General features: G+C 41.6%; 1 protein-coding gene across 1 annotated transcript in view; it reads left to right on the top strand.

Annotated features, from left to right (window-relative positions):
- Positions 1 to 11,852, top strand: part of ndnf (neuron-derived neurotrophic factor) — a 37,030-nt gene extending 25,178 nt beyond the window's left edge. The window contains exons 3-4 of the mRNA XM_041790775.1: positions 153 to 277; positions 9,730 to 11,852. Of these exons, the coding sequence (XP_041646709.1) occupies positions 153 to 277; positions 9,730 to 11,129 (1,525 nt within the window). The 3' untranslated portion in view covers positions 11,130 to 11,852. The remainder of the gene's footprint in view (positions 1 to 152; positions 278 to 9,729) is intronic.
- The last annotated feature ends 274 nt before the right edge of the window (positions 11,853 to 12,126 follow it).

The raw sequence follows: 12,126 nt of genomic DNA, 5'->3' as shown, positions 1-12,126 counted from the left end.
TGTGTAACTGAGAGCTCAGAGCGAGGGAGAAAGCATGATATCACTGCTTTAAACTGCTCATTCATTTGGACAACATCATATTTTGGATAACCTCAAAGCGTCATGAAGTAATGTCAATATCAGCTCTGTTAACCTATCATTTTCACTAACAGGTACTATTTTGTGGTGGAGGAAGACAACACACCCTTGTCTGTGACCGTGACACCTTGTGACGCTCCTCTGGAGTGGAAACTCACCCTGCAGGAGCTGCCAGAGGAGGCCAGCGGGGAGGGATCAGGTATACTTTTATCCTTTTATTTATCCTTCAAGTGACCGGGAAACCTCTAGGAGATTAATACTCTTTTTCTCATGAGGAGGTTGTCAAAGTTTCCTACCATGAGCAGCCCTACAGTCCTGCAAATGGATTTAAGTGGTTTCACCATAGAGAGCTGAGCATACTCGACCCCAAAGTCTGATTCATTTGATCAGTGTGAACACACACATGTCTCTGAGGCTGTTTTCACATTAGGGGTGTTTAGTACCATGCTCAGGCATGATTGCCCCTCTCTCCTTCACTGGTCTGCTTTCACATCAGTAGTATCAATGCATGCCCGAAACAAACCTGTCTATGGACACAGTAGGTGGTTTGCACAAAGTTTGTAAATCTGCCAAGAAGAGGAAATAAGCAGCAACCCGTGGTATCTTCAAATGGTCGATATTCGTTTATGGGATTCATTCTCCCAGAATGAAGGAAAACTCTAAGAAAACAACGGCAACCGTCACATCCTCATCAAGCATAACAGTACCACATATGCATAAAAAAGCAGCTGGAGTCTCAGGCTGATTTACCTCCTGGTTATGGCTTAGAAATAACAATGCCAAAGTAATATCGACCAACTTTATTTACACATCATTTATCATCATTCCTGTTTAAGTCATACAGAGGTGGAATTGTTTCCTGATTCCTGGAAAGTCTGTGCGTCGATAAAAAACACATTCCATCAGCTCTTAGACAGTAGGCTTATCTTTACTCTATGTAGGCTGTACTGCATAAAATTACTGCATAATGACTCAGCATCTTTGCACCCCAGTACATATTTGCAGTGATTGGCCAACAACATGATAAGGGGAACGTCAAAGCTTTGCCCTTTGACTTAGTAACAAAGTTTAGTGCATTCATGTTATTGTGGAGCTTTAACAAAGCATCAGACACATTTTACACAGCACCATCAACTTAAACTGACAGCAGATAAACCGTGATTTCCAACACGTGTGACACATCTCCTGTATCACACGTGTTGAGTAAGAGCATGGAGAAGTGCTTTAAAGCAGGTGTTCTCAACCTTTTCAGCCCGTGACCCCGAAAATAAAGGTGCCAGAGACCGGGGACCCCTGATGTACCTGAAGGTGGTTGAACACAGTCATGCACAATCAAGAATAGTCGTGTGAAGGGGGATCAAGGGGGAGGTTTCTGGGGCCCAGCCAAACTGGGGGCCCATGGAGGTCAGCAAAACCATGGTCCATTGTGAAGTTAAGCTGTAAAAACCATATTTTCTATTTGACCTGAATAAAAATCGCTCTCATCATAGAAACAACAATCTTTATTTATTCATTTGTGTAAATCACCTTCCTTACATGAAAATGACTTATAAAACATAATTAAAATGGGTTAAAAATGGCTAAAATTGGTTAATAATGGCAAAAAATAGTTAAAAAGGTGATGAAAATGAATTTTTAAAGAATATAAATGTGTTAAAAGTGGCAAAAATTGGATAAAGGGGCAAAAATGGGCACAAAAAGTGGGAATGTGCAAATAACAAGTAGAAATCAGGTGGACTGGGATGAAAAAATTGATATTTACGGGCAAAAATGGGTTAACTGTGGTTGAAATGGGCAAAAAAGAGAATAAAAAGTGGTTGTTAGAGGCAAAAATAGACAGATAGTGGCAAGAATTGGTTTAGAAGTGGCTAAAACAGGCAGAAAAAGTGATAGGAAGGTTTTAAAATGGACAAAAATGGGTTTGAAGTGGCCAAAATATGCTAAAATTGGCTAAATTGGTTTGAAAAGTGCTAGAAAAATAATTCACATTTATTTAAATTGGTGTAAGGTGGCAACAGTGTCATTTAAAAAAATATTTTTTGGTGACACCCTCTCAGTGTCTCGCAACCCCCAAGGGTGTCCCGACCCCAGGTTGAGAACCACTGCCTTAAAGAGAGCTTACCTTAATCAAAGATTGTGCAACAGGTGTATCATCACATCCAGGCGTCCCAGATACGTTTCCTAGTGGCCGTGTTTTAACAGTGTTTTAAAGTTCAGTTGTTTTCTTGCCCCGTCACTTTTTTCTTGGTTCTAAGGAAAAACTCGACTCATAATCCCAGTGTACCGTCTACTGTTCTAGCTTGTGTTTAAGTGCGAGAGCCGTTTCCTCTTCAGCATTGTGGCGGAGTGAGCGTATGTGTGATACAGGAGAAGTGAGGTAATAGGGGATGGTGAGGGGACAAATTGAAGTGAAAGGCGCAACAGTTTTGGATTTTATTGAAAATCAGTACATATTTATGATTTTATAATGCCCCAGTTTTGAAACAGTACACCTAAGAAGTCTTTGGAGAGGTATCAAGGACAACTGGTTTTTGTGGTGTGCAAAACCAGATGGACAGAGAGGCTGCCAGTGAAAGTAGGAGGATGTGACTCTGTGAAAGGGGTGACTGTGGCGTAACATTTACAGTGTAACAATGTCATTTAGCAGACACTTTTACATTTGTGAATAGGTGGGTGTTCATGCCGTTAAGGACTTTGCTCAAGGGTCCAGACTGGACAGGGACTGTACCCCCAAACTCCTGTGTCAAAGTCAGCAATGTAAACCACTGGTCTATCCAGCTGGAGGGTGACATACACAGTATTCACCACTGTGTAGCATCCCCTCTTCCTTTAACAACAGTCTGTAAACACCTGGGAAGTGAGGAGACCAGTTACTGGAGTTTTGGGAGAGGAATGTTGTCCCATTCTTGTCTGATGGACATTTCTAGCCCCCCAACAGTCCAGAGTCTTCTTTGCTGGATTTTTCCTTTTATGATGCTCTTGATGTTTTCTATTGGTGAAAAATCTGGACCCGGACTCTTCTATTGTGAAGCCATGCTGTTGTGATGGATGTGGTATGTGGCTTAGCATTGACTAGCTGAAATAATAAAGGCCTTCACTGATGGCAGTGTTGATTTCTGGCAGCTATTTTTAATCTTAGTGTTAGTTTTAGTCTTTAGACAAAATGTCTTTTAGTTTTAATCACATTTTAGTCTTTTCTACCCTTTTTAGTTTCAGTCTAGTTTTAGTCGATGAAAACTCAAAAACATTTTAGTCTAGTTTTATTCCATTGAAAAGTCCTCACATTTTAGTCTTTACTTTTAGTCCAAGAATTTAATTTCTTGCATAAATCTGGTACCAAGTCATGGTAGTGTGTTCTCTGCACTCTTCCAAGCCTGGGGTCCCAGCTTTCTACAGCTGAGAGGCAGAAGAGCTACAGATGCATTATTTTTGACAGATTTACCCACGGTGGAGAAATATCACGGACTTTGACTGTCTGACAAAAGCTACATTACATTTTAGTCTAGTTTTAGTCATCTTGACAAAAACTAAACTCACTTTTTGTCAGTTTTAGTCATCACAGATGTATTTTGGTTAGTCTTAGTCTAGTTTTTGTCATGGGAAAAAAGGCTGTTGACGAATACTGTTAGTCACAGTTTTAGTCGACAGAATCAACACTGACTGACAGAGACGCTGTCTGGATGGAAGCATGTGTTTCTCTAAATCCTCTATCTACTTCAGCATTGATAGTGTCTTTCCAGATGTGTGAGCTGCCCAGGCCATAGGCACTAATGCAACCCCATACCATCAGAGATGCAGGCTTTAGAACCGTGTGCTGATTATAAACTGGATGGTCCCTCTCCTCTGGTTTCCATAAAGGATTTCAAATTTGGATTCATCTGACCACAGAACAGTTTTCCATTTTTCCTCAGTTAATCTTAAAAGAGCTTTGGCCCAGAGGTTCATGTTCACATAATGGCTTCTTCTTCTTTTATGATACAGCTTCAACTGCCATTTTTGGATGGTGTGGCCAGCTGTGTCAACAGACTGTGATTTCTGGAAGTGTTCTTGAGCCCATGCACTCATTTCCAGTATAGAATCAGACTGGTTACTATGCAGTGGCCCCTAAAAGGCCTAAAGATCAAGAATGTCCAATACTGACCTTCAGCCTTGTCTCTTGCTCACAGAGATTTCTCCAGATTCTCTGAATCTTCTGATGATATTATGGACTATAGATAGTAGGGAATTAAAAGTCTTAGCAGTTTTACGTTGATGAACATTTTTACGAAATTGTTCCACAATTTTAGACACAATTTTTTGCCCATCCTTATTTTTGTGAGACTCTGCCTCTCTAAAATGCTCCTTTTATACCAAGTCATGTTACTGACCTGCTGCCAATTAGCCTAATTGGTTGCAAAATTCTCCGTCAGGTGATTTTCCTTAGTCCCACTAACTTTTCCAGCCTTTTGTTGCCCTGTCCCTACTTTTTTGAGATGTGTTGCTGCCATCAAATTCAAAGTGAGCTATTATTTTTCATGAAATATCTTAGTTTGTACCTCTGCTGTGTCGTTTATGTTCTATTGTGAATAATATATGGGTTTATAAAATATGCAAATCATTGCACTCTGTTTTTTACATTTAAAAAAGCGCCCCAACTTTTTTGGATCTGGGGTTGTATAAAAAACCACCACAATCAAATACTGAAATAGTGCAGCACTCAGGCTCTTTTAGATTCATTAGACAGGCAGGATTCCAGCCTGAAATTCAAACTTAGTTCCAGCTTTAAACCTTCAACTGTCTACTGAATGTGAAAATTAAAACAGAGAGAGTCATGGATTAAAATATGAAGATACTTGTGCTTAGAAACAGACTTCATCTTTGTACGCTGAGGACTTATAGACATGAGGCAGCAGTGGAAGATCTTTAATGACATGTTCTGTGGAAATATCACTCACTATCCCCCACACACAGTTAACCCACGCACTGATGTTAGGCTTTGTGTTTGGTGGGTTTTAATTAAGTCACAGTCGTAGTGTCTCGTCTGACCACTTATGATGTCTGCTCGGCCCAGGCTGACGTCTATAATTTCAGCTCCACTCAGTCAGCCTGCTGAATCAAAGCCATTACACCCCTTTACTTAACCCGCCCTGGTTCTCCTTTAGGTAAATCCTGTCAGTCTGCCCTCCTTCCTCTTTTCCTCCTCTTCTTTATATCTGCTTTCAGCCTAAACTCTCTCCAACTGGAGGAAGTCAGGAACAAAGCTGTGGTTTCGATCATACTCGTATGACGTGAGCATAAATTAGAATATAAACCCATGAGCACCTGCATATGTGTCTGTTCTCATGTCAGATCTTATAACATAAGATGATTTATTGGGTTTTTACACTTGTAAAGACACAGAGATGGATAAATGCACACAATTTATCTGGCAGGAAACTTTTAAAAAGTCTAATGTTAGAGGGAAAGTCCAGTCTCTTTAATGTGCTCGAAAAGTCAAACGTGATGGACATTCAGCAGGCCGTTTCCATGCATAACTAATAAAAACTTCTTTTATTAAATTTTAGATACAAAAACAATATTTGGATAAAAAATGGACATTGCTCTGGTGTTGAAATAGTTTGTTTTGGCTCCTCCATAGCCCACCAGGTTAAGGCCCTGCCTTCAGTGTTTGTCTAAAGAAATGTCTCAGGAGTTCAGATACTGAGCTCTGCCTAACTAAACTATGCTTTTGTGCACTAGTAGAATTTAATAGATCACATAAGTTGCCAGGACAGTCTTGAAGGTAATCCCAGACCACCTCAGTATGCAGTGAGCTGCCAGATCTAAGTATTAAGGATAAGCACTTTGCATCATAACACCCAAAATAGCTTCAGTGGAGTTCTGCTCTCTTTGGGGTTGCATCTTTGCGTTGTTGCCGTGACTGGTGGATCGTCTGTAATCTGAGCTGATGGACAAGCCGAGCTGTCTTTGTTAGTGTCTCATTCATGCACTATATTGATGTTGCGAATGCCATAATGCAGAGAAACTTTCTCTAAAATGCATGATTAATTGCACAGCTGTGCAGTGGTTGCCATACAGTAAGAAGGTTCCTGGTTTAGATCCCAGTCAGTCTTTCTGTGTTGGGTTTGCATGCTCTCCCCGTGCATGCAGGGGTTCTCTCCAGGTACTCAGTAGTGGTGGAAGTATCAGTACTAAAATATAGATGTATCAATACTTACAAAGTACTCTTTTGGCACAGATTACTCTAACAAAGTATCAATACCATTTAAGTACTTTAAAATACATCTTGCCACTGCTTCTCCCAAAGTGCCCTCCTGTCACTGTCCTCCAGACTGTGTTGCCTTCACTTCAGTTTTAATTTTGTCGACTAAAACTATGACTATAAATGTTTGTTGACTTTTTTGCCATCACAAAAACTAGACTAAGACTAACAAAAATAGATCTGTGATGACTAAAACGGACTAAAACTAACTTTAGTTTTTGTCAAGATGACTAAAAATTGAATTTAATGGAAGTAAATAGAACTCTGAATGACCTGGATATATCATTTTATTTGCCTGAAATGTGTACCTTTTTAAAGATTGATAGTAAAATATTTTATTCTTTCTTCAAAAATATCAGTATCAGTAAATTTACACTAAAAAAGATATTGATATTTTATTGATATTGTAAAAAAAAAGATCGCCCATCCCTACTACACAGGCTTCTCCCATAGTCCAGAGACATGCTTTGACCAGTGACTCAAACTGTTCTCATAGGTGTGAATGTTTGTTTGTCTCTATATGATTGGCTGGTGACCAGTCCAGATTGTACCTAACCCTTTGCCTGAAGACCACCAGGGTTGGCTCCAGCCCCCATCTGCAACCCCAAAAGTGGACCAGGAGGGTCTAGATTACTGAATGGATGAATGTAAGGATGGAATCCATGAGGAGGACCATATCAGGGCCCCAAAAGTCTCCATCAGACCCCCAAAAGATTATTTAATTCTCAGAATCTTAGGAGAATAAAGTTGTGGTTTTTAGGGTATCAACTTGTCAGCTATTATTAGTAAATGTAATGAATGACAAACATAAACCTCTCAGTTCAGTCCTGGTTAAATCTGCACTTTTCTGTGTCCACTTCAGCCTCTTGGAGAGTTCAGTTGTCACTGCCTGAAAATCAAAACAAAAGACCTGTTTTGTCCACCTTTTTCACCAATTAGGATGCAGCAAATTGGCCTAAAACCCAGAGATGGACAACATGGCAGTCTCAGATTTATGGAACTGAAATTGTCCCCTTGTAGCTGACTGCAGTAGAGGCAAAAGAGACCGAGCTCACTGTTGAATCTAGACAATAAAAGGCTAAGTAGACCAAAAATATCTACTATTTTAGTTCCTCTGAAAAGGTACTGGTAAACTTTCTTCTTACATGAGCAGGAATGTTTGCCGTCTTAAAAGAGAAACACAGTCTTTCAGCTTTCTGACTCATTCGGCCCAAACTCCAGTTGATCCAGCAGTGAAAGTCTGACTTCACAAATGTTTCAGAGCTGAACCGGTGAACTTCTTCCTGTCTCTGCGGCTCTTTTTGCTAAACGTCTGCCGAGGGAGAACGTCTTTGATCGTTAATTTTTCGTACACCGCTGAGCACACTCTGGTTGACAAACATAATATTATGTTTGGACTGTCGCTCTCACGTTAGAAGCTACAAGCTCGTCTTTGTAGAAGAGTTTCCCCCGGAAAGCCCGCTGAATGCTGCTCTGTGATCTTTGGGGATGTTTGGAGTAAAAACATGGCTGCCATGTGAGCGGCTAATTGTGCGTGAGGCTCACAAAAATCCATGACCTCACAGCATCTACACATTCAACTTTTTTAGATGTTTCATTGATACATTTCCTCTGACACAATTTTTAGCCTTTATTCTTCAAGGGAACTCACCAAGAAATACGATATAAACAAAAAAGAACTTTTGTACACTTTTTCAATAAAAAAAGGAAATGTACAACACATAAATAGGAGTTTTACTACAGCAATACAATGATTACATAAATATCTCTGCAAGGCATGTTCAATTTAGTAATACGATATTTTCTATTTCTAAATCAGTGACCTTAAAAACATCTGAGAAGAGCTTTTTCATGTTTTTCATATGAGCTCTATGAACAAAAGGGATCTTCATAACTTTCTTCTTCCAGATGTTTACATTGATGAATTCAGGCCCAGAGAAGATATTTGGCATATTATTTTTGTGTTTCACACATCCATCTGAAAAGCCTTTAATATACAGCAATTGGGAAAAGGCAGAGCCTTTGAAAAAAAAAACTTCTGAGGGTGATTGGATTAACGTTCTGTCACATCTTTACAGTCCAATCATAGCAACAAAACACGTGACGTTATCGCCGCTACCGAGGAATAAACTTCATGTAGAACTGCATAAAGCGAACCATGGTGACTACAGACATGACTCTGTCGCGCCTGAAAGTACTGCCCCTGATGCGTCGCTGATTGGTCCTGTCACTGTCACATGGCTCAGACAGGGGCTTTGCAAGATGGATTCGCCAGTAAGAAACACGGAAACGGACGTATCAATCTGCTTTGCAAGGTTAGGAGGACAGTGGATAAAATTGGAGATGAGAGAGTGAGAGGGGAGAGACATGCGGCAAAGGGCCGCAGGCAGGATTCGAACCTGGGCCACCCGCATGCGTGGGTAGCACCTTAGACCGCTAGGGCATCTGCACGCCCAAGAGTTGTTATTATTGACGTAAAAAAAAAATATGGGTATCACAGCTTAACTTTACAAAGAACCAAAACTTTTCTGCCCCCTATGGGCAGCTCTCTCTTTCATCCCACCTTATGGGCAGTCTTCGTCACACATGAAAAACCTTTCAGTTTTAATTTCCGTTTGATTTTTCTTTTGTTTGAATCAAATGACATGACTGCAGCACACATATTCTTAAAGCCCATGTTTTACTGAATAAAAAAGGATGTTTAGAGCTCAACTGTGCACCCCAGGGTTGATGTTTCACAAGCTTTTTCAGACAACAAGTCCAGGAGAGACAAATCCATTAAAAAGTAGCTCAGAGGGTTAATGCACTGGTGCCTGAAGGGGTCAAAGTTCACAGGTAGTGCTGGTTTAGTGCTTGTTTCTCCAGATTCTCAGAATTTTCTGATGATATTCTGGACTGTAAAATGTTGAAATCCCTGAATTCCTTGCATTGTTGTTCCTAAACTGTTGGACTGTTTGCAAATACAGTCTTCCACAAAGTGGAGAACCTCAGACCATTGTTGATTGAGCAACTTAGCCTTTAAAGAGTGCTCTGCTTATACTCAGTCATGGTACCATACAATGTTATTAATAAAACAAGTTACCTGTAGAACAACAGGAGTTTGTTTAAGTATTCCTCAACTTTTCAAGTCTTTCCTCGTGCTTGTCCTAACTTTTTTGGATTGTGTTGCATGTATCAAATTCAGACTACGCAAATATTTCTAAACAACAATAAGATTTATTAGTCTAAACTGAAAATGTAATATCTGTGCTATATTTAGTGAGTATGTGTTAAAAAGATGGATGGGAGTAAGAGTTAACTGAAGACAAAAATAAAAGAAAGATTATTAGGGGTAAAGATGGCAGATATCTTGAATAAAATCAGTTTTATTCCCAGAGCTCATGGTGTGTCTGTTTTTGTCTGTCTTCCAGGAGTTCCTGAACCTCTGGACCAGCAGAAGCAGCAGCAGGTGACCGTAGACGAAGGGACCGAGCTCTTCACCTACAAGGGGAATGACGTGGAGTCCTACGTGGCCACGAGTACGCCCTCCGGCCTCTACCAGCTGGAGCTTCTGTCCACAGAGAAGGACAGCAACTTCAAGGTGTACGCCACCACCACTCCAGAGTCCGACCAGCCCTACCCGGAGCTGCCCTACGACCCGCGGGTGGATGTAACCGCATTGGGACGCACCACCGTCACCCTGGCCTGGAAGCCGACTCCGACAGGCTCTCTGATGGGTCAGCCTGTGCAGTACTGCGTGGTCATCAACAAGGAGCACAACTTCAAGAGCATGTGTGCAGCTGAAGCTAAGATGAGCACTGATGATGCCTTCATGTTGGCTCCAAAGCCCGGTCGTGACTTCAGCCCATTTGACTTTGCACACTTTGGCTTTGTTCCCTCAGACAATGGTTTTGGCAAAGACAGAGGCCTCATGAGTAATAAGATCTCACGGTCGTACACAATCAAACCCAAAGCTTCAGACATTCAGAAGGTGTGCATTGGCAACAAGAACATTTTCACCGTGTCGGAGCTGAAGCCAGACACGCAATACTACTTTGACGTGTTTGCTGTGAATTCTGCAACCAACACCAGCACAGCGTACGTGGGAACATTTGCCCGCACTAAAGAGGAGGCTCGCCAGAAAACGGTGGAGCTGAAGGACGGGAAAGTGTCGGATGTTTTCATCAAGAGAAAGGGCAGCAAGTTCCTGCGCTTTGCTCCTGTATCTTCACACCAGAGGGTCACTCTGTTTGTCCACACCTGTCTGGATGCTGTGCAGGTGCAAGTGAGGCGAGACGGGAAGCTGGTTCTCTCCCAGAACGTGGAGGGAGTTCGGCAGTTCCAGCTGAGAGGAAAGCCCAAAGCAAAATATCTGATCCGTTTGAGAGGCAGCAGAAAAGGAGCCTCCACTCTGAAGGTGCTTGCAACCACGCGACCCAGCAGCAAGCAGCCGTTCCCTTCGCTCCCCGAGGACACTCGCATCAAGGCGTTCGACAAGCTGCGCACATGCTCCTCCGTCACCGTGGCTTGGCTGGGCACGCAGGACCGCAACAAGTACTGCATCTACCGCAAGGAGGTGGCTGACAATTACGGTGAGGAACAGCGGCGCCGGGAGCAGAACCAGTGCGCCGGGCCGGAGACCCGCAGGAAGTCAGAAAAGGTCCTGTGCAAGTACTTCCACAGCCCGAATCTGCAGAAGGCCGTGACCACAGAGACCATCACGGGCTTGGAGCCGGGCAAGACCTACCTGCTGGACGTTTACGTGGTGGGACACAGTGGACACTCGGTGAAATACCAGAGCAAACTGGTGAAAACAAGGAAATACTGCTAAATGACTCTGCAAAGAATAAATCTATTATAAATATATATATTAAATAAGTTTATTTAACTCGAAGTGATATTCTACTAAGGAGTGTATACAGACTGACTACTCACACAGCGGACGGGCCTGTGCCAGTGACTGAACTGTTTGTAGAGAGAGAAATCACCTGTATATTTATGTTTACATTCATCATAGCACCTCTGGGTGGCCCGTAGGGCTAGGTGCTTCGTTTCCAGGCTTGACATCATGTTGCCACCGGGGAGGCAGAACTTCAGAGATCATCTTTCACCTTCTTTGTTGCTGCATGACATTTGCTTTTGTCCGTCATATTTGTGTGTTTCTTCAGTTTCACGTTGACCGGAGGAGGTTCAGTAGCCCCCTGCATTGTATAGATCTCTCTCTGCATATTCACTAGAAGGAATTTAAATTATTTCATACTTTTTGTCTATTTTTGATTGTCTGTTTTTATTGATGACAATAATAACTGTTACGAGGAAATTCCAGTTTTATGAGGAAGTTGTGGTAGTTCGGACATTCCCTTGTGTATCTCAGCCAGTGTTTGCTCTAGAGCCCATCCTGTAAATGTGTTCTGTGCTGGAGATCTGTGTTATTATCACTGTATCGCTGTGTGTGTCACATGTACAGAGTTGTCCTGCCAATATTCATGTACATAAACACTAAATATAGAACAAGTAATCCCTCTGTCACCCTGGGTGTCATGTTCTTTTGCCAACACAGCCGTGGCTCGGAGATGAGAGAGCTCGGAGCGTTTTGTGTTTATGGACTCAGGAACTTAAATTAGGGTTGCATAAGAACAACTGGGAGCTTGTGATTGGAAATGTTAGATTCACCACAAAAGACAAAGGATGAAGAATTCAGAAACATACAGAGGCATCTCAAAAACTTAAAATATCATGTATTTTTTTCCTGATTTAATTCAGACAGTTAAAGTTCTATATTTTCTAGATTCATCTCTTAAAAAGTTAAATATTTATGACTCTTTTGG

This window comes from Cheilinus undulatus, linkage group 7 (assembly GCF_018320785.1).
Source record: "Cheilinus undulatus linkage group 7, ASM1832078v1, whole genome shotgun sequence".
Classification (NCBI taxonomy): domain Eukaryota; kingdom Metazoa; phylum Chordata; class Actinopteri; order Labriformes; family Labridae; genus Cheilinus; species Cheilinus undulatus.
Note: the sequence above shows the minus strand (reverse complement) of the source record. Positions and strands in the feature narration are given on the sequence as shown.